General features: G+C 49.5%; 1 protein-coding gene across 2 annotated transcripts in view; it reads right to left on the bottom strand.

Annotated features, from left to right (window-relative positions):
• Nucleotides 1-26,233, bottom strand: part of DMXL2 (Dmx like 2) — a 2,078,996-nt gene that overhangs the window by 1,126,198 nt on the left and 926,565 nt on the right. For both annotated transcript variants that reach the window (XM_086958287.1, XM_086958289.1), the window contains exon 23: nt 23,391-23,655. In XM_086958287.1, the coding sequence (XP_086814413.1) occupies nt 23,391-23,655 (265 nt within the window). The remainder of the gene's footprint in view (nt 1-23,390; nt 23,656-26,233) is intronic.

The raw sequence follows: 26,233 nt of genomic DNA, 5'->3' as shown, positions 1-26,233 counted from the left end.
CCAGAGGGGCACGAAGCATGATGCTATAACACAATACAACCTCTAAGAGAGCATCACATTTTAGCTTACACAGTTGACTAGATTCAATGTATAAGAAAACAAACAAAAACTTTGCTTTCCCAACACCCCCCCCCCCCTCCCCCCCCCCCCCCAACTCCAACCTCCCAATCGGGTCGAGACCATTCGACCCCCAACCTCCCTCAAAACAACAGCCATGTGGGGAACACCCTCTTGGGGAGGAGGCTCAGCAACCTGTACCCGCACCGGAACTATCCAACTGCCCCGTCTGCATTTTCATCAAATCATATTTCAGTAAACTATAATCAGCAACCCTGCCTGGGATCCGCAATGGACATCAATGAAGCAAAAGTGACCTCCACCTCCCGCTCCCTTCCAACTCAGCACCTGACATATGCTATACTTAGCCTACACAGAACCAGAGCGGGCGTATCTAGAGGGGCACACAGGTATCTATCTGCTGTCTTATCGTTAATCTGCATCGTCCAGTCCTAACACCGTCTTCTCATCATCCAAAGGTTTCTGTCAAGGCTTCGCCTTGCAAATGTGTTTGGTGAATTTTATTGCAGATTTCACATCCGTAAAAGAGTGTGACTGTTCCTCGTGCTTTATCTTCAATTTCGCCGGATATAGCATTGCTTACGGCTCAGACGCCTCTCTCAGCAACTTTTTTACTGGCACAAACTCCCAGGACCCCGACCAACCCGCCTGACGTACTCCGCCGCCACCCTCACCGCTCTCAACACCGGCCGACTCCCAGTATGCCATCAAGCCACTCCACGACGGACCCACGGACCTTTCAGCTGCCACGCCTGCAAGTTCACCTGCATCCGGACCAGCCTCGCACCAGCACCCGCCAAGTCAAACACAAGCAGCACCCACCTCAAGTGCATCCTGCTCAACACCCGCTCCGTCCACAGACACGCCATCGAACTCTGGAACCTTCTAGACGCCACAGCCCCTGACGTTGCCTTCCTCACGGAGACCTGGATGAACGCCTCTTCAGCTCCCGACATCGCCATCGCTATCCCGGAGGGCTACAAGATCGTCCGGAGGGACCGAAACGCCAACCAGATGGGAGGAGGCATCGCCATCATCCACAGGAACACCATCCGTCTCACGACCAGCACCGACAACACCCTGACCAGCGCCGAACACCTGCATTTCCAGATCCACACCAACCCGAACACCACCCTCAGAGGCACCCTGATCTACCGACCCCCTGGACCACGCACACAATTCAGCGAGGACATCGCCGACTTCGTCAGCCCGCATGCCCTCCCCTCCGCTGACTACATCCTCCTGGGAGACCTCAACTTCCATCTGGAGAACAACAACGACCGCAACACCAGCACCCTGCTTCACAACCTCGCCAACCTGGGACTCAAGCAACTGGTGTCCACCCCCACCCACCTCGCCGGACACACACTCGACGCAGTCTTCTCTTCCAGCACAGACATCGACTTCAGCCACGCCACAGAGCTTCAATGGACGGACCACAGCTGCGTCCACTTCACCTTCAAGAGAACGACGACCCACCAACACCAGCAACAGGCCGCCCGCAGAAGCTGGAACAAGATCACAGCAGACCAGCTCGCCACCTCCCTGAGCCAGCACCCTCCTGCCAGCTCAGCGAACCCCAGCCAGGCCGCCGACAACCTCACGAAGTGGATCAGCAACTGCGCGGACGAACTCGCCCCACTGAGGACCCCGCCTAGCAGACCCGGTAGCAAGAAGGCCCCTTGGTTCACCGACGAACTCAAGAGCTCCAAGAAGAACTGCGGAGCCCTCGAGAAAGTCTGGAGAAGGGAACCGACACCGGACAACAGGACCTCCTTCAAACTTGCCACCCGGAAACACCACCAGCTGATCCGCGCCGCCAAGAAAACAGCATTCAAGGACCGGTTGGACAACAACGCACACAACTGCAAGGAACTCTTCAACATCGTGAAAGAGCTTTCCAACCCCAGCGCAGGAAACAACGACATCACCCCATCGCAAGACCTCTGCAACTCCCTCGCTTCATACTTCCACAACAAGATCGCGGACATACACAACAGCTTCAACAACCAACCAACGCACACCATGACCGAACAACCACCCTCCACCACCACCCTCCACGCCTGGACCCCGATCAGCACCGAAGACACCATCCGCACGATGAACTCCATCCACTCTGGATCACCGACCGACCCCTGCCCTCACCACGTCTTCAACAAGGCCGACGCTGTCATCGCACCCCACCTGCGAGACATCATCAACACATCCTTCGACACCACCATCTTCCCTGAGAGCTGGAAACACGCCGTACTCAGCGCTCTACTCAAGAAACCAACAGCGGACCCCACCGGCCTCAAGAATTACCGCCCCATCTCGCTCCTCCCGTTTCCAGCCAAAGTCATCGAGAAGACCGTCAACAAGCAGATGGCCGCCTTCCTCGAGACGAACGGATCCCTCGACCCCTCACAGTCCGGCTTCCGAGCCAATCACAGCACCGAGACCGCCCTCATCGCCGCCACCGATGACATCCGAGCCCTGATGGACAATGGAGAAACAGCGGCCCTCATCCTCCTAGACCTCTCCGCGGCATTCGACACGGTCTGCCACCGCACCCTAGTACGGCGCCTCAGCAACATCGGAATCCAGGACAAGGCGCTGGAATGGATCATCTCCTTCCTCGACAGAAGAACACAGAGGGTCCGCCTACCACCGTACAAGTCAGAGGCCTCCGAAGTCATCTGCGGCGTCCCCCAAGGATCATCTCTGAGCCCCACCCTCTTCAACGTCTACATGAGCCCCCTCGCGGCCATCGTACGCAAACACAACCTCAGCATAATCTCCTACGCCGACGACACCCAGCTGATCCTCTCCCTGACCAACGACCCCGCCGCCGCCAGAGCCAACCTGCACGAAGGGATGAAAGAGGTAGCCGAGTGGATGACGACTAGCCGCCTGAAACTGAACTCGGACAAGACGGAGGTCCTCATCCTGGGCCCCTCACCCTCCGCCTGGGACGACTCCTGGTGGCCTCCCGCCCTGGGCACCGCACCCAAACCGACAGACCATGCACGCAACCTGGGCTTCATCCTGGACTCCTCCCTCTCCATGACCAGGCAAGTCAACAACGTCTCCTCGGCGTGCTTCAACATCCTACGCATGCTACGGAAGATCTTCTGGTGGATCCCCACCGAGACCAGGAAGACCGTCACCCAGGCCCTCGTCACCAGCCGACTGGACTACGGCAACGCCCTCTACGCCGGTACCACCGCCAAGCTCCAGAAGAGACTCCAGCGGATCCAGAACGCCTCAGCCAGACTCATCCTCGACATCCCACAAACCAGCCACATCTCCGGACATCTGAGAGACCTTCACTGGCTCCCCGTCAACAAAAGAATCACCTTCCGCCTCCTCACCCACACACACAAAGCCCTACACGACCAAGGCCCGAGCTACCTCAACAGCCGAGTCAACTTCTACGCTCCCAAACGCCACCTCCGATCAGCCAACCACGCCCTCGCCGCCGTCCCCCGCATCCGAAGAGCGACTACAGGAGGAAGGTCCTTCTCCTACCTGGCCGCCAAGACCTGGAACTCCCTCCCGACCGACCTGCGCCTGACCCAAGACCACCTCTCCTTCAGGAAGAAGCTGAAGACCTGGCTGTTCGAGCAGTAGCGGCGCACCCCCAAACCTCCCCCCCCCCCAGCGCCTTGAGACCCTACGGGTATGTAGCGCGCTTTATAAGTGTCACTGATTGATTGATTGATTGATTCTCGTTGTCTGCACCGCAGGCGTGTAATCTGGAAAAAATGAAAGTCTGTCCCCCTTGTACATCACCGGTTCCTTGGCCCTGGCCTCTTTCAAAATGGCATCCCTATCGGCATAGATGAGCAAGCGCGCAATGATTGGGCGCGGCGGCGCCCCCGATTTAGGCTTCGGTCCCAAGGATCTATGCGCCCGTTCCACTATCACCACATTAGAGAGCGGACCCAAAAAGTTTGCGCAACATGCCATATATGAAAGTCTCCATTTTGGGTATGAGCGTGGTTTCCGAAAGACCAATAAAACAAATGTTATTACGCCTTGAGCACGCTTCTAAATCCTCATTCTTTGCGCTAATCACCTCAAGTATCTTTTCCATTTGCAGGATCTGTGTGCTTGCCGTAGCCTGTGCATCATAGACATCAGACACACAATTCTCGAGAACGTCCAATCTGTGCTCATGCTTGTCCTCTTTCTTCTTGACCATATCCAATCCAGTCGCTAGGGCGTCAATTTTGCTGTCTATGGTCTTCATACCCTCATGTAGCTCAAAAAGTATTGACCTGGTGTAATCTTCTGCATCCTCCGTGAAGCCCGAAGCACCTCGCGAGTCACTCTGCTCACCCATACCATCCGTTGTGCGAGTCAGCCTTTTATTCTCAGACTGAAGCTTAGCCTGTTTAGGCTCGATTTGCCCATGTTGATCCGCTGCGTAGCCAAATGACCCAGTGGAACCAATCAGCCACCTGGAAATCAACTTGCAGTCCAGCCACACCACACGATGAGCACCGCAGCTTCACCGCTATGTATCACACTCTTGTGGGCTCTGCTCCTCAGCCTCATGTCGTCTTCATGTAGTTTACCAGTACAACAAGTCTTCACTAGTGCACAGCCCTCGCTTCCCACTCCGCGGTGCCGCCGCTCCTCACAGCTAGGCCTCAGCAGACCGTGTTTCACGAAGAGTACCGGACGTTTGCGAGCGGGGCCTCCCACGCTCGGTCTAGCCGCATAGCGCTCAGGGCAATCACCCCAGACCAGGTTCGGCACTCTCGCCCTCCCCTCAACTGAGAGGCCCACCGCGGCCTCTCAATCGCTCTCAGCCGTGTTCCGGTCTGACAGCATACCGAGAAGGCCGTCAGGCAGTACCCCCCTGGCGCCAAGAAATAGCCCAGTAGCCAACCAGTAACGATAAGCAGCACCGCTCAAGCTGCGACCTCATGTGGCCTCGCCACGCGGGCCCCACGAGGCGCAGCCTCACAACAGGTCGCCGCACCCCGCGACACCCACGCCGCCCGGCCAACCAGGCACAACTTTCCCCAGCGCCTCACTTACGTTATCGGGTCCGTCCGTCTGGGCCTCGCCTCTGCGCCGTCAATCCACGACCACCAGCGTCTCACAGCAGGGCAGCGCCCCTACCAGTCTCAAGGACAGTCGAAGCCAAGGCAGGCCGCAGGCTGCAGTCCGTCACCCAGGGGAAACCGCGTTCAGTCTCATCAGATGCCTCCCATTACATCGGGGGACACTCACGCAGCTGGGCCATAGCACCTCCTCATTCAACTGGCCGCAGCGTCCGTGCGATCTGCGCGCACCACTCAACCCTCCAAGCGCGCCACCACGTAATGAAAGCACCAGGATCCTCCACGATCGGAAAGCACTCAGGCCGCTTGTCGCGTCAGCGCCATTTTCCTCTCGCACCTCCGTCACCGCCTCGCCCGGTTCAGGAAAGGAGCGCAGGGTAGAAGCCCTTATACCAAGTCAGTTCATGCCACAGTCGTCCCGGGACCTTTCGAGGGGGTTTTGTCGCGTGCAGCAGGGTTTTAAAGGATGGTATTCTTCCAGTGTACGGTTCCGGCGCGCGGAGCGACCCTAGCAGGCAGCCATTCCGCTACGCGCCGAAGCCACGCCCCCCCAGAATGGATTCTAACTTGACGGAGCTCGCTGCGGCAGAACCAGGTCCTCTGGCAGAGGGTAACCTCTTCGGTGACCGCTTCGTGAAAGACGTTTCCAAATATGTAGGTACATTCACGTTCCTTGACAAGGGCCAATAGGGCATCAAACGGGTTTTTCCAGGCTGGCCTTTTTAATGAGGCCGGGCGAGGCAGAGGACGCTCGCCAAGCCGCCAGTATTATCAAGGTCCTCTCCGAGGAGACTACGGCCTTGGTCGAGGCGAGTGGGACTCCACTCCTGGAGGTACCTTCTACCTCACCAGACAACGCTTTAACAGAGGCTGACATCGAGCGGCCTTCCAAGCTCCAGAGTCTGCAAGTAAGAGTTTCCAACACCTTTCAGTTACCCTTGGGGGGTCATACTCAGTTTTTCTATCGCAATTGGGCTCCGATCTCACAGGATGCGTGGGTTCTACAGACAATTCAGGGGTTTCACCTAGATTTTTATCAGACTCCCTTTCAGGACATTCCACCCGACAACTCTTTTTCCCAACTAGAGTGCGATTTTATAGATGCAGAACAGACATATTGCTGCAGAAACAAGCAATTGCGTATTGCGACGATGGTCCTCACGGTTTCTGCAGCAATATTTTTGTGGTTCAGAAGAAAGGCGGAAGTCACAGGTTGGTACTGAATCTAAGGGAATTCAACCATTATATGACATACAGCCATTTCAAGATGGAGCATATCCATCTCTTGTCAGATTTGCTGAAGGAAGGAGACTGGATGGTCCGGTTGGACCTGAAGGACGCCTACCTTTCAATCCCTATAATTCCTCCTCACCACAGTTTTCTGCAGTTTCATTGGCAGAACCAGTTGTTCGAATATTTGGTCCTCCCTTTCGGACTTACCTCGGTGCCATGGTGATTCACCAAGGTGATGAAGCGGGTCATAGCGCACTTACGAGAACAGGGCGTCCGCATGATAGTGTATCTGGACGATATACTTATCATGGCTCAGACTCCGACATTGGCTGCGCAACACTTGCACATGACCATGTCTATTCTTCAAAACTTGGGGTTCGTCATCAACATACCTAAATTGGCTCTTTGACCTGCTCAGATCATGGACTTTCTGGGTTTCGTCATTAATTCACAGACGGCCCAGTTGAGCCTTTCTCGCATCAAATTGAAAGATGTCAAGACTCTTGTCCAAACAGGCAGTCTCATTTCGCTTGATTGGCAGAATCGTGGGTCCTTCAGAGATTGAAGATTCAACACCCTCGGAAGGGACTGTCCTACACAGATCGGATTCCTCTTTCCACTGAGGTGCGGGAAGAGCTACAATGGTGGCTGGCCCACATGGATGCATGGAACGGCAGGGCCATCTTGGGCTCTCAACCAGAAGTTGTCATAGAGTCGGACGCCAGCCATTGGGGCTGGGGAGCGTGCTACAGAGATATATACACCGGAGGTCGGTGGTCCCTGTGCGAGCTCGAGCTGCATATAAATTGTCTAGAAGTGTTAGCAGTGTTGTTCGCGATCTGGACGCTCTCTCCCAAGCTGGTCTCATGCTGCATCCTTCTGTGGATGGACAATATCTCAGGAGTGAGGTGTATTAACAAGTTGAGAGGCATGAGGTTGTCCTTTCTAGCAGAGATAGCGAAGGACTTTTGGCATTACTGCCTGAGTCATCAGATTTCAGTCATAGCTTGTATACGTTCCGGAACAATCCAATGTAGTAGCGTATTGGAACTCACAATACCTAAAGGATTACAGCGACTGGCAACCCCAGCCCCAGATATTCAGTTGGTTTCAAGTTGTGTGGGGCACGTGCGAGATAGACCTCTTTGTGTCCATATGTTTTTCAGCTGGAGACCGGATCCGTTGGCAAGAGCAACAGATGCGTTTTCTCAGGAAGGGTTCAAAGGTCTGAACTATGCCTTTCCTCCATTCATCTTGATTCCGGGGGTGGCCACTCATGTAACCCAACAGCGGGTGGAGATTATTCTGATAACCCCACTAGCCCTAGTGCCCAATACTATTGAAGATGAGCTGCGACTTCCTCACGATAATTCCGTGGTCCTCCACAATGCTCCAGGGCCCTCATGGAGAGGTACATTCGATGGTAGTGTCGGGACAGTTGTCCCTGAAGGCCTGGAGGTTTTCAGGCAACAATGGGAAATGCCAGGATTTTCAGACAAGGCTGCAGCCTTCATTAACCAGGCTTGGGTCATATTCTTCAGCCTGAAAGGGCTGGTGTAGGAGAGTAGGGTCTGCAATCCTATGATAACCCAGATTTTTTGCTTTTGTTTCACTGGTTTACGACTTTCTCTGGCTGTGAGCCTGCCAATCAGACCTACAGCCTAGCTGTTCTCTCACTAAATTGACATGTGTACCTTAAGTGCATTATCCAATTGGAACTGGGCCACCTTATCAGACCCTGTAACTCAGGGCATAGGTGTACCCAGGGCCTACCAGGGGCTGAAGCATGTATTATGCCACCCCTGGATGGCCATCTAAATCTGACACAACTGGCTGCACGACAGCTGGGGCAAGGTGGTGTAATCACCCTTTGTTTTAGGTATAGTATACCTATATCTAACCCTACACATGGACACACAGATTCCTATCAGTCACTCCTATGGCAGGCCTTGACAATCATGAAGGCAGTGTGCATGGAATCGTGTGAAATGGTGCTCTGGCATAAGCTGAGCCCGTTTGCAGCTTGCGGAACCAAGTCCTAATAGCTGTTCCATGATAACGCATACCATATACTCTTAAGTGCATTATAATCCTTGCGGTTAAATGCTATCTTTGGTATTGCTTTATCAAAACATGTCGAGTAAGGTGTCATACGAATTGGAATACTAACCCCTCGCCAATTCTGGCGACGGGGTTAGCATTCCACCCTTCTAGAGGGACACGACATGTATGTAACTGTGAACCCCGGTTAAAGTTAACTGAAGCCTCAGCTCCACAAAATGGATGCTGCCACCACAGACACGAGTCTGACCTCCTGCTGCTGGGAGTCCTTCCAGCGAGGAGAGCTTAGACAAAGGGTTTCCTGTCCGGGGCGGTGCTAGCACCATCCCAGACAGGGTTTTGTGTATCCTGGGTAGGCAGGGCTTTACAGGAAGGTGACTGCGAGTGGCACCCCGGTGCTCACTACGCATCTGCCGGCTAGAACCAGTTCCAGGGGCACACCAGCCCCTGGCCTGGGGAAAGTCCGGCATGGGAGAGGGGTGTAACCACCCCCCTTCCTGGTCCCACCCCTAAGGCAGGACCTAGTCGCGTACCCACCCCTTTCTTTAGGATAAAGGCAGGAGCGGGGACCCTTCCAAATTAGATCATCTTTGAATCAAGAAACTACTTTCTATGAAAGGAACTCTCGACTTCTTCTCAAGATTTCTCCCTTGTGGCTAAGGAGTAGTCACCCTGCATCCGCAGGCACCATCTAAGAACTCTGCGGTTTGCTGCACGTCCTTCCTCAGGAATCCGACCGACCAACACGACGAGACCCGGCTTCCCTGGCACCTCTGACCTCTACCTACCTCTACAGCTAAGCTGAGAACCGTAGGTGCAACGAGACAGAGGGACCGGCCATCATCAGAACTGCACGACTTCTATCCAGCACGACCGCCGAGGGATCCTCTGGTGAGTGCTTTGGGGTCCGAGAAGCCCCGACCCTGAGCAGCTCCAGCACCGAAGTCCAGCCTTCCAGCATCTCCACGATCTGCGTGGGGCCCTTCTGCTTTTTGCTGCTCACCGCGTTGTTTGGCTACTAGCCCGCTGGCTTGTGGCCTTCTTAACGATGCCCGACGACATCACTGCTGCTGGTCTGGTTGCTCCAGACTGGCCCTTGCTCCCTTCCAAAAGAGGAGCACCCCGGACCCTCCTGGTCCACCCCAGACGCCATTTTAGGTCCACCGCGTGGGCTCGAATTTGCCAAGACTTGTTGCCCCAATCCTGGGTCCAGCGACGTCGACAGCATCATTCATCGTGGGACAGCTCGCACCTCCATCCTGGTCGCCGACAACACCTCCTGGTCCGTGAGACTGCAGAGCCCAGCGTCGCCCACTCACCTAGTCGAGGTGACTACCATCCGGTGCCCTCCTGGTGCCACCTGACTACTGGCTAGTAGTCACGAACTTGGTCCCCTCTGCTTTCAGGTGTCATCCATCTTCGATCCAGGCTTGGATCAATCTTCACTGGTCGCCTGCCAGCAACTTCTTTCTTCAGGCTCCTGGTTCGTCTACGAGGATTCCCGACGTCTTTTGAGACCTATGCAGCTGCAGCCCCTGGGCTAGGTAACTTCGGCATTTCGGTGCCCCAGCATAGCCTCACTATCCAAGGGTCAGGATCCACTGTCGTTTTCGATCTACCTTATCGGGTTCGCCCGAGAACACTAACTTTGTCTTTACTAGCTCCCATAGACTTTGTCCCGCATCCCGCGTGAGAGTGCACACTCTGCACCAGAGTCCCCTAGGCCTCCTACTAGTAATCTGAAGGTTCAGTAACGTAGTCCTAGCGATTCCAAAGCCTATTAGTACAGTACTTACCTGCTAGTAATTTCGCATTCCACTTTTAGAGTATATGGTTTTTCGTGCCCCTCGGGCATTTGTGTAAATTGTGCAACTTAAAGTATTTTCGTAAGAGTTTGTTGTGTGCTTAGTACCCTGTCCTCATAAAGAGTACAGGGCTGTTGTGATCTAAATAAATACACTGTTTATTTTCATAACACTTGTGTGGTGTCCTTTCACTTGGTGTTCAAGGGGTATATGTGATGGTATAACAGCTGGCTTAACACGCCCTCTAGAGTTTAGCCCGAAGACTGCTCGTATCCACGCTACTAGGATAGCTGGTCTATAAGGTTGACTTACAACCAATCTCCATAAGGGTTGTTTGGACTGATACAAAGTGCTCACTAGAATAGTGAACAATATATATCAGGCCAACTTCTCACATTGGTGAGCAGCGGTTGGGATTTGAGCTTGCTGTTGTTTTACCACACGTATCCTAAGAATATCTTGTGAAAGATCACATAAGTACTTCAGGTACATATAACTTAGCTTAGAATACTCGGAGTTCTACTGAACCAGCTGTTGTAGCTCCTCAAGGCTTAGCACACCTTGGCTACAACTCTTAGCAAGGGATCAGTAGGCAAACATATAGTGTAGGTAGGTGCATCACTTACACCACACTAGAATCAGCATGTCAGACAAAGGAGGAAACTCTGAGTCTCCCCTTGTGTCAGTGGACCCTCCACAGGTCGCTTCCAGATATGCTGCTCTTAGCTTCCAGGAGATGAGACAAGTGTGTACCTCCAGGAAACTCAAACAGGGGTCTAACCCCACAATCTCATTTCTGATTGGTCTCTTAGAGACTTATTATGCTAGGAGGGCTGGTAACACAGAACCTTCTCATCCAGATGGGAACATGCCTCCCCTAGAGGGAACCTTAGGTGACCCTGACCTTATCCATCTCTCTGCAGAAGGTGAAGAGGAGGATGAGGATCTAGAGCCATCTGAAGACGAGGCAGACAAAGGTCCAGAAGTAGTTAGCCAGCTAACTAGGGACAACTTAAGCAGGCATGAGAATGGTACTAGGAGATCCCTGGGGCCCCTCTCAGGCCAGCTTAACATTGGGAATGGACGAGTTAGGTCTCTATCAAGAGGCTCTAACAGATCCATTCGAACCAATGGCTCTCAGGCCTCTTCTCACAGAGGGATGACATCCTCTCAGAGGAGAGTATATGAAGCCAAAGTAAGGGAAGTCAATCTGAGGATTGAAAGGGAAGAACTTGCCCTGGCCAAAGAGAGACTTGCCTTTGCTAGAGAGCAAGAATTGAGTGGGACAAATCCCACTGGTGGCAGCATTCCCCCAAGGGAAAACATGAGTTTAGACACTAGACACCTGAGTAAGATAGTGCCCCCCTTTAAACAAGGGGATGATATCCACAAATGGATTACTGCTTTGGAGAGGGCCTGCACTGTACAGTGTGTCCCCCAGAGTCAGTGGGCAGCTATCTTGTGGCTCTCCTTTGAAGGTAAAGGTAGAGATAAGCTCCTCACTACTAGAGTTGAGGATGCTAACAATGACCAAGTCCTGAAGAATACACTGATTGAGGGGTTTGGGCTAACCACTGAGCAGTACAGGTTGCTGTTCAGGGATACCCAGAAAACTCAGTCTCAGGATTGGTCTGATTTTGTAGATTGTGCCACTAAGGCTTTGGAGGGCTGGTTGCTGGGCAGTAAGGTTACTGATTACACAGGATTGTATAATCTGATCATGAGGGAACAGATTTTAAACAATTGTCAGAACCAGTTGTTGCATCAGCATCTTGTTGACTCAGATCTGACCTCTCCCCAAGAATTGGGAAAGAAGGCAGACAGATGGGTCAGAACAAGAGTTAAGCAAAACCAGGGCCAGAACCAGGGTGGTCAGAAGAAAGCAGACCAGAAGGGTAAAGATTCTAAAGGTGAACAAAATGACCAGAAGTCTTCGACAGGTCCCCAACAACCCAAAGAGGGTGGGGGTCAGGCTTCCCAGAAAAAGAAGAATCAAGAAGGCCAGTCAAAAAGGTGGTGCCAATATTGTAAAAGTAAAACTCACTGGTTTAGTGAGTGCACCAAGAAAGGAGGGCAGACTCCTACTACTGCAGCCCCTAAGGCACCTGTGCCCCCTAGTACAGCCAGCAGTAGTAGTGCATCTCCCAAGGGTTTAGTTGGGTTAACCTTGAGTTCGGAGGGGTATGACAACTTAGTTGGCACACTCAGGCTGTCCTTGTCTGTACAGGGGATGTGGATATATCCCCTGATGTCAGTCCCAATACTTTGGACAAATACAGACAGACACCTTTTATCAATGGCAAAATGGCTCAGGCCTATAGGGACACTTGTGCCAGTGTCACAATGGTGACACCTAACTTTGTGGACCATGGACAGATCATGCCAGGTACAGATTTCCTGGTGACCAATGCAAGCAATGTCACTACCAGTCATAGTATGGCAATTGTTGCTTTCTCCTGGGGAGGGGTAATTGGCCAAAAGAAGGTTGTAGTTAGTTCAGATCTCCCAGTGGATTGTTTGTTGGGCAATGATTTGGAGTCATCACAATGGTCAGAAGTGGAGCATAGGACTCACATGGAAATGTTAGGCTTGCCAGCACATGTGCTTGCTGTGACTAGGTCACAGGCCAGAAGATGCCCCACTGAACAGGTGCTGGATCCTGGAACAATGGACCAGCCACCTTCCAAGAAGAAGAGCAGTAGGGTTAAGGCATTGCCTTCCCCCTTGCCCCAGGTTGAGGATCAAGTCTCAGAGGAGGCTGACCTACAGGAACTGAGGGAAACTGAGCCTAAAGAGTTTGAACTTGATCAAGTTGAATTCCTGGGCTCAGGGGGACCCTCAAGAGAAGACCTGGGGAAGGAACAATTAGACTGCCCTTCCCTTGAACCCCTCAGACAGCAGGCTGCTGCTGAGGCTGCTGGGAACGCCACAGGTACACACAAGGTATACTGGGAGGATGGACTCCTGTACACTGAGGCAAGAGACCCCAAGCCTGGCATGACCAGGAGGCTGGTTATCCCCTTGACTCGGAGAGGTTTCCTTCTTACCTTGGCCCATGAGATTCCCTTAGCAGGTCACTTAGGCCAGACAAAGACTTGGGACAGACTTGTCTCACACTTTCACTGGCCTCACATGAATGAGGATACCAAGGAGTTTTGTCGCTCCTGTGTCACTTGCCAAGCCAGTGGTAAGTCAGGTGGCACAACAAAGGCCCCCCTTATACCAATGCATGTGGTGGGGGTGCCCTTTGAAAGAGTGGGGATAGACATTGTTGGTCCAATGGAACCCCAGACAGCATCAGGGCACACGTTTATACTGGTGGTAGTGGATCATGCCACCAGGTATCCTGAAGCTATTCCCCTTAGGACCACTACAGCACCTGTTGTGGCAAGAGCCCTAGTTGGAGTGTTCTCCAGAGTGGGCTTCCCTAAGGAGGTTGTCTCTGACAGAGGTGCAAACTTCATGTCAAGCTACTTAACTGCTATGTGGAAGGAATGTGGTGTCAACTACAAGTTCACTACACCCTATCATCCACAATGCAATGGGCTTGTTGAAAGGTTCAACAGGACCCTAAAAGGGATGATTCATGGACTACCTGAAAAGCTCAGGCGTAGATGGGATGTCCTGATTCCCTGCCTTTTGTTTGCTTACAGAGAGGTCCCACAGAAGGGGGTTGGCTTCAGCCCTTTTGAACTTCTGTATGGGCATCCTGTGAGAGGACCCCTGTGTTTGGTTAAGGAAGGATGGGAGAGACCTCTCAAAAAGCCTGCAACCAGCATAGTGGACTATGTACTTGGTCTCCGCTCCAGGATGGCTGAGTATATGGAAAAGGCATCTGAAAACCTTAAGGCCAGCCAAGAACTCCAAAAAGCTTGGCATGACCAAAAGGCTGTCCTGACTGTCTATCAGCCTGGACAGAAGGTGTGGGTGTTGGAGCCAGTGGCCCCAGCAGCACTCAAAGACAAATGGTCTGGGCCCCATACAATTCTTGAGCAAAAGGGAGAGGTCACCTACCTGGTGGACCTTGGAACTCCCAGGAGCCCCCACAGGGTGCTCAATGTAAACAGGCTCAAAGCATATGTCGAGAGAAAGGACATGAGCTTGCTCATGGCCATAGATGAGGGACAGGAGGAAGAGAGTGACCCTCTCCCAGACCTGCTCACTCAGAATCCTGATGATGGGTCAGTAGATGGTGTTGTCTTTTGTGGCAGCCTCTCTGAACATCAACAGAAGGATTGCAAACAAGTTCTTCAATCCTTCAGACATATGTTCTCTCTAACACCCAGTCAAACCAATTGGTGTACCCATGAGGTTGACACTGGTGACAGCTTGCCAGTCAAGAGTAAAATCTACAGGCAGCCTGATCATGTTAGAGACTGCATCAAAACAGAAGTGCAGAAAATGTTGGAGTTGGGAGTCAATGAACCCTCAGATAGCCCTTGGGCTAGTCCAGTAGTTCTAGTGCCAAAGCCTCACACCCAGGGTGGTAAGAAAGAGATGAGGTTTTGCGTAGACTTCAGAGGTCTCAATGCAGTCACTAAGACTGATGCCCACCCAATACCAAGGGCAGATGAGCTTATAGATAGATTGGCTTCTGCCAACTACTTAAGTACATTTGACCTGACAGCTGGGTATTGGCAAATCAGGTTAGCTGAGGATGCCAAGCCCAAGACAGCATTTTCAACCCCTGGTGGGCATTATCAGTTTGTGGTAATGCCCTTTGGTCTGAAGAATGCACCTGCCACCTTCCAAAGGTTGGTGAATCATGTCCTCACTGGGCTGGATGACTTCTGTGCAGCATATCTTGATGATATTGCTGTCTTTAGCTCCACCTGGGAGGATCACCTGGTCCACCTGAGGAAAGTGTTAGAGGCACTGCAAGCAGCAGGTCTCACTATCAAGCCCACCAAGTGCCAGATAGGGCAGACACAGGTTGTATACTTGGGCCACCTTGTAGGTGGAGGCCAAGTTCAGCCACTGGAGAGCAAGATACAGTCCATCAGGGACTGGGCTCCTCCAACCACCCAGACTCAGGTTCGAGCTTTCTTGGGCCTGACTGGTTACTACAGAAAGTTTGTCAGGAATTATGGATCAATTGTGACTCCACTTAATGAACTGACAAGTAAGAAAATGCCAAAAAAGGTTCAGTGGACAGCAGGCTGTCAAAAAGCATTCGATGACCTAAAGCAGGCCATGTGCACAGCACGTATCCTCAAGAGTCCAGACTACTCCAAACCATTCATTGTCCAAACAGATGCTTCTGAGTTGGGTGTGGGAGCTGTTCTATCTCAACTGAATTTTGATGGTCAAGACCAGCCCATTGCTTTTATAAGCAGAAGGCTGACCCCCAGAGAGAAAAATTGGTCAGCTATTGAGAGGGAGGACTTTGCTGTGGTTTGGGCCCTGAAGAAACTGAGGCCATACTTGTTTCGCACTCATTTCAAGATTCAGACCGACCATAAACCCCTCTTGTGGCTAAATCAGATGAAGGGTGAAAACCCCAAACTGCTTAGGTGGTCCATTTCCCTACAGGGGATGGATTTTACAGTGGAGCATAGACATGGCACTGATCATGGCAATGCAGATGGGCTCTCCAAGTATTTCCACTTAGAGCAAGAAGACTCACCTGGTCAAGGTTAGTTTATTGTCCCAAAGTTTGGGGGGGGGGGGGGTCATGTACGAGAGTAGGGTCTGCAATCCTATGATCACCCAGATTTTTTGCTTTTGTTTCACTGGTTTACGACTTTCTCTGGCTGTGGGCCTGCCAATCAGACCCACAGCCTAGCTCTTCTCTCACTAAATTGACATGTGTACCTTAGGTGCATTATCCAATTGGAACTGGGCCACCTTATCAGACCCTGTAACTCAGGGCATAGGTGTACCCAGGGCCTACCAGGGGCTGAAGCATGTATTATGCCACCCCTGGATGGCCATCTAAATCTGACACAACTGGCTGCACGACAGCTGGGGCAAGGTGGTGTAATCACCCTTTGCTTTAGGTATAGTATACCTATATCTAACCCTAACAATGGACACACAGATTCCTATCAGTCACTCCTATGGCAGGCCTTGACAATCCTGAAGGCAGAGTGCATGGAATCGTGTGAAATGGTGCTCTGGCATGAGCTGAGCCCGTTTGCAGCTTGCGGAACCAAGTCCTAATAGCTGTTCCATGATAACGCATACCATATACTCTTAAGTGCATTATAATCCTCGCGGTTAAATGCTATCTTTGGTATTGCTTTATCAAAACATGTCGAGTAAGGTGTCATACAAATTGGAATACTAACCCCTCGCCAATTCTGGTGACGGGGTTAGCATTCCACCCTTCTAGAGGGACACGACATGTATGTAACTGTGAACCCCGGTTAAAGTTAACTGAAGCCTCAGCTCCACAAAATGGATGCTGCCACCACAGACACGAGTCTGACCTCCTGCTGCTGGGAGTCCTTCCAGCGAGGAGAGCTTGGACAAAGGGTTTCCTGTCAGGGGCGGTTCTAGCACCATCCCAGAGAGGGTTTTGTGTATCCTGGGTAGGCAGGGCTTTACAGGAAGGTGACTGCAAGTGGCACCCCGGTGCTCACTACGCATCTGCCGGCTAGAACCAGTTCCAGGGGCACACCAGCCCCTGGCCTGGGGAAAGTCCGGCATGGGAGAGGGGTGTAACCACCCCCCTTCCTGGTCCCACCCCTAGGGCAGGACCTAGTCGCGTACCCACCCCTTTCTTTAGGATAAAGGCAGGAGCGGGGACCCTTCCAAATTAGATCATCTTTGAATCAAGAAACTACTTTCTACGAAAGGAACTCAACTTCTTCTCAAGATTTCTCCCTTGTGGCTAAGGAGTAGTCACCCTGCATCCGTAGGCACCATCTAAGAACTCTGCGGTTTGCTGCACGTCCTTCCTCAGGAATCTGACCGACCAGCACGACGAGACCCGGCTTCCCTGGCACCTCTGACCTCTACCTACCTTTACAGCTAAGCTGAGAACCGTAGGTGCGACGAGACCTCGAGGGACCGGCCATCATCAGAACTGCACGACTTCTATCCAGCACGACCGCCGAGGGATCCTCTGGTGAGTGCTTTGGGGTCCGAGAAGCCCCGACCCTGAGCAGCTCCAGCACCGAAGTCCAGCCTCCTAGCATCTCCACGATCTGCGTGGGGCCCTTCTGCTTTTTGCTGCTTACCGCGTTGTTTGGCTACTAGCCCACTGGCTTGTGGCCTTCTTAACGACGCCCGACAACATCACTGCTGCTGGTCTGGTAGCTCCAGACTGGCCCTTGCTCCCTTCCAAAAGAGGAGCACCCCGGACCCTCCTGGTCCACCCCAGACGCCATTTTAGGTCCACCGCGTGGGCTTGAATTTGCCAAGACTTGTTGCCCCAATCCTGGGTCCAGCGACGTCGACAGCATCATCCATCGTGGGACAGCTCGCACCTTCATCCTGGTCGCCGACAACACCTCCTGGTCCGTGAGACTGCAGAGCCCAGCGTCGCCCACTCACCTAGTCGAGGTGACTACCATCCGGTGCCCTCCTGGTGCCACCTGACTACTGGCTAGTAGTCACAAACTTGGTCTCCTCTGCTTTCAGGTGTCATCCATCTTCGATCCAGGCTTGGATCACTCGAACAATCTTCACTGGTAGCCTGCCAGCAACTTCTTTCTTCAGGCTCCTGGTTCGTCTACGAGGATTCCCGACGTCTTTTGAGACCTATGCAGCTGCAGCCCTTGGGCTAGGTAACTTCGGCATTTCGGTGCCCCAGCATAGCCTCACTATCCAAGGGTCAGGATCCACTGTCGTTTTCGATCTACCTTATGGGGTTCGCCCGAGAACACTAACTTTGTCTTTACTAGCTCCCATAGACTTTGTCCCGCATCCCGCTTGAGAGTGCACACTCTGCACCCGAGTCCCCTAGGCCTCCTACCAGTAATCTGAAGGTTCAGTAACGTAGTCCTAGCGATTCCAAAGCCTATTAGTACAGTACTTACCTGCTAGTAATTTCGCATTCCACTTTTAGAGTATATGGTTTTTCGTGCCCCTCGGGCATTTGTGTAAATTGTGCAACTTAAAGTATTTTCGTAAGAGTTTTGTTGTGTGCTTAGTACCCTGTCCTCATAAAGAGTACAGGGCTGTTGTGATCTAAATAAATACACTGTTTATTTTCATAACACTTGTGTGGTGTCCTTTCACTTGGTGTTCAAGGGGTATATGTGATTGTATAACAGCTGGCTTAACACGCCCTCTGGAGTTTAGCCCGAAGACTGCTCGTATCCACGCTACTAGGATAGCTGGTCTATAAGGTTGACTTACAACCAATCACCATAAGGGTTGTTTGGACTGATACAAAGTGCTCACTAGAATAGTGAACATTATATATCAGGCCAACTTCTCACAGCTGGGTTCATTGGTGCGTGGGGCAACATGTGGATCCCGTGCCGGCCGAGTTATCCCATGTTGTGAATTTCTTATCGGAGAAAGCGTACAAGACTTTGGCGTATCGTTCTGTTAATAATTTTAGGTCCGCCATTTCAGCTGGTCATTCCCAAATAGATGGCAAACCTGTGGGCATACACCCGGTCATTTGTAAGATGTTAAAAGGTATCCGCATTGCGAATCCTCCCAAACCAAAATATTCTTCCCTGTGGGACGTTTCCGTAGTTCTTTCCCTATTTGATAGATGGGCAGATAAAAATGTGTTATCTAGGAAACAACTGTCGTCCAAACATGCTGTGTTATGCCTAACTGCCTGTCGAGGTTCATCCGACGTCAAAGCTCTGGATCTTACAGGTAGAGTATTTACTCCAGAAGGAGTTTCTTTTACCATCACTGCCAGAACTAAAACATTCTCAAAAAGTGTTGATTATCATGCTTTTCCCTCTAACGCTAAGTTATGTGTGGTTCAATGTCTTAAGGCCTATGAAGAATGTACTAGGTCTATACGACCGGATGGTTCAGTTCAATTGTTAAATTCATTACAAAAACCTCATAAACCTGTGTCTGTAGCTACCATTGCCAGATGGTTAAAATCAGTCATGCAAGAAGCTGGTAGGCACATCCTGTTCATTGTGCCATGGCATCAAAGACTTTCATGCTGGGTTCTACCATTCAATATATTATGCCATCTGCTAACTGCTCTTCTGAGTCTACATTTATTATACGACCGGATGGTTCAGTTCAATTGTTAAATTCATTACAAAAACCTCATAAACCTGTGTCTGTAGCTACCATTGCCAGATGGTTAAAATCAGTCATGGAAGAAGCTGGTAGGCACATCCTGTTCATGGTGCCATGGCATCAAAGACTTTCATGCTGGGTTCTACCATTCAATATATTATGCCATCTGCTAACTGCTCTTCTGAGTCTACATTTAAACAATGTTATTAGAAACTGGTGGGTGATATAGCTTCAGTTGTGTTTGATAAGCTTCAAACCAGCATAATCAGAAGCCTCCTGTCCTGTAATAGAATAAAAAATTAGCTAGCATTTGCACCAAGAATTTTCAATTCTATTACGGACACGAAGGGGGGGATTATCCCACCCGGTTATATTACAATGTTTGCCCACCCGTATGTATTTTTTATTCTGTTTAAGGAGAAGTTACGTTTTTTTTCCTGTGCTTCGTTCCTTTCAGGGTCCGAAAAGAAGATGGATTAGACAGCGACAAACAAATCCAAACTTAGGGAAGCCAGGAGCATCTATAGAAAGGCCGTGAGGGTCGCAAAGGCCGAGTACAAAGAAAACATTTGGAACAAACTCCTAATTGCGGGAAAACATCCTAATAGTCGTGACTTCTGGGGAATCATAAATGATCTAAATCAAAGAACTAATCTCCATCAGGAAGCAGGAGTCGGAGCGGACATTTGGGTCCGTCATGTGCAATCTTTATACAAAGAAACAGAGCAAGTCTCTGAGAAAAGTTTACGGGCCATACAGGAAGTCGAGGATAAACAAAATGGAACTAATTATAAGGAAAGACCGGAGTCCAAGGAAGTCTCAAAGGGGGAAATTGAGCTGGCCGATTTAATCAACAAAAAAGAATTAAAATCGATTATATCAAAATTGAAGTCAGAAGGAGCTGCAGGCCCGAACGGGCTGCCAAATGCTATTTTTAAGCAGGATCCAGATATGTGGCTAGAGACTTTAACTCGTTTATTTAACCACATATACAAACAAGCAGACGTTCCCACATCTTGGAAAGGAAACATTATTCACCCGATATTCAAGCACGGAGATCATCGTAATCCAACAAATTATAGACTGATATCTTTAATTGACGTGGAGGCTAAGCTCTACGCCTCCTGCTTACTACTTGAGCTACAGGCCTGGGTAGGAGTAACCAAGAAAATTTCCAAATACCAAACTGGCTTCAGGCAAGGAATGGGGACAATAACTAACTTAACTTGCCTGTCACTCCTAATGGACAACGCAGTAGCCAAGGGAACCCGGCTGTATGCCTGCTTTATAGACATCAAGTCTGCTTTTGACAGGGTGAACAGAGAGCGCTTGTGGGATAAATTAAAATGCTGGGGCCTCCCAAATCAACTCTTGCAAGCGATAATAGCCTTATACCGGAACACCTGGGCAAGAGTGAAACTGGGCAATGGGGGCAGTACAACCATGAGCATTCCTACGCATCAAGGTTTAAAACAAGGATGTGTACTAGCCCCCACCCTGTTTAACCTTTTTCTCTCTGACCTCTCAAGTGTGTTGGAATCGGCTGAAAATCACCCCCCATTATTGGCTAACAATCCAATATATTTTTTGCAATATGCAGATGATATAGTTCTGTTGAGTAAAACACCTATCGGTCTACAACGAGCCATTAATAAATTGTCATCTTACTTGGATCGGGAACGGCTGGAATTAAATAAAGACAAAACAAAAGTGGTACACCTAGTAGATCCGCAAAAACTTAAGTACAAATGGACGGCGAAGGGGGACATAGTGGAAGAACAAAATTCATACAAATACCTGGGAATAATAATATCAAAAGGTGGAAATCACAAGGAGCACAAAGCAGCAATTCAAGCAAAAGCCCAATCTTTGATCTTTGCCTACCGATCTTTAAAAGGAAATATGGACTGCCCAAACCACAAGCACCTATTAAAAGTCATGACAGCTCAAATTTTGCCCAGCTTATCCTAAGGTCTAGTTACTTGGTGTGGTAAGGAGGCCGATTTTCTGAACGACCTACAGATTAAAATCTATAAAGCGGTTTTCAATCTCCCAAAATCCGCCTCGGTTTCTCAAGTCAGGCTGGAATTTGGACTGCAAAATCAGTATTTCCGGAGCATGAGCGGCTTCGTAAAAACCTGTAACAAACTTCGATCTGCAGACCCAGATACAATGGACTGGATGAGCTGGGAAGAAATCAAACAACGGGCGGAGACCGATTCTGGAAATACATTGGGGAAGTACCTGAAACTGTGCGTAGAAAAGCTGAACCTGGAACAGACAAATCAACCCTAAGTAGACTAGCCAACGGGGCAGCGAAAAAGAAATCCTTTTTGGAGGATAAATATTCCCTCGCAAATCGTCGTCATGGCTGGACCATTATTAACTCTTTCACAATACTAAAACCTCATGCATATCTTACATCCCACTTCAATGGCCATTTAAAAAAAGCTTTCACAAACTATAGGATGGGCATGCATGTCTCAAAAGACTTATTACCCTCTTGGAAACATTCCTATCAGTCGGAGCAATGTCGACTCTGTGGGTATAAATATGAAACTTTAGCCCATCTTTTTTGTGTATGTCCGGCACTGATAGGACAGAGACGACAACATTTGAAATCCATTTTTAAAGAGATGAACATTCGCTCATGCAGACAGGCAGTTACAAGCTGGTTGGGAGGTTCCTCCTCAATTTTGATTTGCCGGGGAGTTAAATTTATGGCGGAGGCTAGTAAACGCTTAAGAGAATGTGAGCAGGGGGAACACCGTGACGAAAGCCTATCAGTGAAACCCTAACTACAGGGTCTCATACTGGGAAAAGAAAAAGAGACCCGGAGATAGACTGATTAATGTCAGAGGAAGCTCCTCCTATTGCTTTCTAATTCGCATCACTTTTAAGGTTATTTTAATCTTGAGAAGTAGCAATTTAAGAAATGTTATCAATATGCTCTGTTATTTTATTATGTGAATTTGTAATAGTTTTAATTAATTATGCAATAAATCTTTGAATCTGAATCTGGATTAGAAGTACTTTTGGTTAAGACATATAGTCTCCAGTTTAGTTCTGGTTCTTCCACTTTGTAGGATGGTTGTTTGGACTTGAGTACATGTTCTTAGACTGAAATCTTAATGTTATTAGACTGAGATGTTCGAGAAAAGAAAGAGGCTCAGCAACAGGTTATGGAGGCACTTATAGGGTCATGCAGGATGTGCTGTATACCAAGCATCATGGGAAATGTAGTTTTTATTTGCATACAAAACTTTTCATTGGCTGCTTTGAGTGGCAAATAAAAGAAAGAGAAGCATAATCCTCGCCTGTGTGTCCTTAATGAATTGAAAATTCTTGGTGCGAATGCTAGCTAATTTTTTATTCCTCAGCGAGTCTCTCCGAGGATTGGTAATTCTAGTCAGCCTGCATATTTCCCCCGAGCTGTCGGCCTCAGGCAAACGTTCAATTGGGTCTGTATTCAGATTGTGCCGCTCTCCCAACCCACAACCAATGGAGTGCTGGTCAAGGCTAAAGCGCAACAGTATGATCATTGATCCTTTCTATGTTGGAGGGGAGATGTTGGGTAAAAGCCCTTCCAAGGCAGAAGGATGTCTTTGAAAGGATGTGTCTTCAGTTCATTCCTGAATAGAAGTAAACTTGAACGATCAATCAAGCTGTCCTGATGCTCCTACCTCTCGACACCACTCGCATACCTGTATGATGACTCAAGCAGTACTGCATTTGTAAAATTTGCAGCATGACATTTATATTGCATAACTTTTGTTTACTGTTCGCGAGTACATAGGAGGGATGAACACGATGACATTATGAAATATTCCTTCTACCAGAATTTAAAAAAAAGACAAATATAAACAAATTGAATCCCACACGGATAATTGCATGCCCAACACAGTATATATGTTTATGCGATAGCACGACTATACTTAAACAAGAATAATATCAACAATGAGCATTTAATAGGACTTATTCCTACCTGGATTGCCCTCATCTTCCTTTGGAGTTTGTTCTAAAAGTGTATCCAGAGCTCTTGGTGGATCCTTTATAATCCAGTAGGAAATACTTCGCAAAAAGGGATCTGGGTGAAATTTGGTACAGACGAACCCTGTGCCATCCTTATTGCATCCCAAAACCTTTTCATAAAGAATCGATTCATAAGTGGATGAAGTATCAAATTCAGATTCATATAATCTGGAAATAACCATTGCAAGCTGAATATCTTCCATCTTTTCAAGGCACACCTAATATCAACAAAAATAATGCTATGTTACAGAAAATTGAACTTCTAGATCTGCATATTCTGATAAGGATTCCAATAAGGTCTTTAACGAGAAACTTACACTTATCACTAGAATTACGAATAAACAATCTCACACCATTAAGACAATTTTTGTACGACAGAGCTGAAAATAAAACCTCCGACAAAAGTACAATAGTGCATATGAACAAGTTACTTACCTTCGGTAACGCTTTTTCTGGTGGATATCTGCCTGTGGATTCCTCACCTTTTGAATTTCCCCTGCGCCAGCATTCCTTGGAAACGTTTTCCTAGCCCTCCACGCCGACAAGGACGTCACAATGCCACGGCCTAGCTCGCGACTCGGCATTACGCCACCGGAGCCATAAGAGAGCCTCGTCGGCGTGATGACGTCAGTCCCACTTATTTTTTCTGTGCCGTCAAGGTGAAAAGGTGGACCAACAAGAGATTCAAAGTATATACAGTACACAAAATTCATACCAATACACATAGTGTAAAGATAAAAGGAAAGCCAAAGAATTAAAGCATTTCCTCTAAATATACAAAGACAGATAGAAGAGACAATGCAAAAAAAAATGTTATACAATGCCACCTTTAAGGTATACAAGGGTGGACATCGGGGAGGTGGATGGGTCAGTGAGGAATCCACAGGCAGATACTGTATCCACCAGAAAAAGAGTTAAAGGTAAGTAACTTGTTCTTCTGATGGATACATCTGCCTGTGGATTCCTCATCTTTTGAATAGAATCCCACAGCAGTACCACTCCCAGAGGAGGGTGTCCACCCTTTAATAGAGTCCAGCAGGACAGAGACGCAAAATGGCCCTCCCGCCTCATTTCGGAATCAAAGCAATAATGCTTTGCGAAAATGTGGAGGGAGGCCCAAGTTTCAGCTTTGCACATGTCCACTACAGGAATACCTCTGGCCAAAGCAGAAGTGGATGACTTCGCTTTGGTAGAATGTGCCCTAATACCTTCAGGGGGTTCCTTGCCTTGATGCACAAGACGATCCACCTGGAAAGAGTGCGCTTGTGCACATCCTTGCCCTTTATTTGTCCAACAAAGCCCACAAAGAGCTGATCGTCCAATCGAAAGTCATTAGTCCTATCCAAATAAAAGCTCACCGCTCTTTTTGGATCTAGGCGGTGACTTCTCTCCTTCTCCTTGGTAGGGTGAGGGGGAGGATAAAATACGGGAAGAGTAATGGAATGTCCTAGATGGAAGGGAGTAACCACCTTAGGCAGAAAAGCAGCCCTGGTCCTGAGAATCATCCTTTTAACAGGTATGGTCAAAAACGGAGGTTAAGAACTGAGAGTCTGAAGCTCAATCACCCTCCTTGCTGAGGTAATAGCCACAAGAAAGACCGTTTTAAAAGACAGAAGTTTCAAAGGACAACTATGAAAGGGTTAGAATGGGGAACCCATAAAGAAAGTTAAAACATGATTTAAATCCCATTGAGGCATAACAAAAGGAGGCGGAAACCTATTGGTAAGGCCCTTAATAAATCGCAAAACAATGGGAGATTTAAATAAAGACATCTGAAATGGCAAACAAAGAAAGTCTAATAAAGCCGACAAATAGCCCTTAACAGTAGCCACAGCACAACCTTGCTGGGCCAAAAACAGCTAAAACTGAAGAATATATGACAAGTGGGCCTTTAAAGGATCAATGGATCTCTCTCCACACCATTTAACTAATCTGGACCATCTGGAAGATTAAATAGACTTAGTGGAGTGTTGCTAGGATGATAAAATAACATACACCACATCCAGAGGGAGAGAGAAGGAACTCAGGTTGCCCCATTCAATCTCCAGACATGAAGGTGCAGGCTCTGGAGGCGAGGGTGTAGAACCTGCCCCTGTGACTGCGAGAGGAGGCCTGCCCTGAGAGGGAGACAGAGCGGAGGGCGCAATGAGAGGTGAAGTATATCTGTGTACCTCACCCTTCTTGGGCAATACGGAGCGATCAATATAACGTGGGCCCGCTCTTGGCGAACCTCCCTCAGAACCCGAGGAATCAAGGGTATGGGAGGAAAGGCATAGAGGAGCTGTGAACTCCAATCCAACTGAAACGCGTCTCCCAGCGCTCCCTGCATCGGATACTGGAGACTGCAGAACGACGGGCAGTGCCATTTCTCGTAAGTGCCAAACAGGTCCAGCCAAGGAGACCCCAACATCTGGAAGATGTGATGGACCACCTCCGGATGAAGCCGCCCCTCATGAACGGCAGAGTAATGCAGACTGAGACTGTCCGCACAAACATTCAGCATCCCAGCTAGATGATCTGCAAACACACAAATCTGATGGCCCTGAGCCCAGGACCAGAGTCGCAGAGCCTCTCGACAGAGACGAAATAACTCCACACCTCCCTGTTTGTTGATGTACCACATTGCGGTAGTGTTGTCCGTTAGGACCTGAACTGATTGAGCGCAAAGGGAAAGAAGGAAAGCCTTTAGTGCCAAACTTATCGCTCGCAATTCCAGGTTTATGTGAAGCAACCTTTCCTCTGGAGACCAAAGAACCTTGACCTCCAGATCCCCCAGATGAGCACCCCACCCTAGAG

The sequence above is a fragment of the Lissotriton vulgaris genome, chromosome 2_1 (genome assembly GCF_964263255.1).
Source record: "Lissotriton vulgaris chromosome 2_1, aLisVul1.2, whole genome shotgun sequence".
Taxonomy (NCBI): domain Eukaryota; kingdom Metazoa; phylum Chordata; class Amphibia; order Caudata; family Salamandridae; genus Lissotriton; species Lissotriton vulgaris.
The sequence above is the reverse complement of the archived record's forward strand: the minus strand, read 5'-3'. Positions and strand labels throughout refer to the sequence as shown.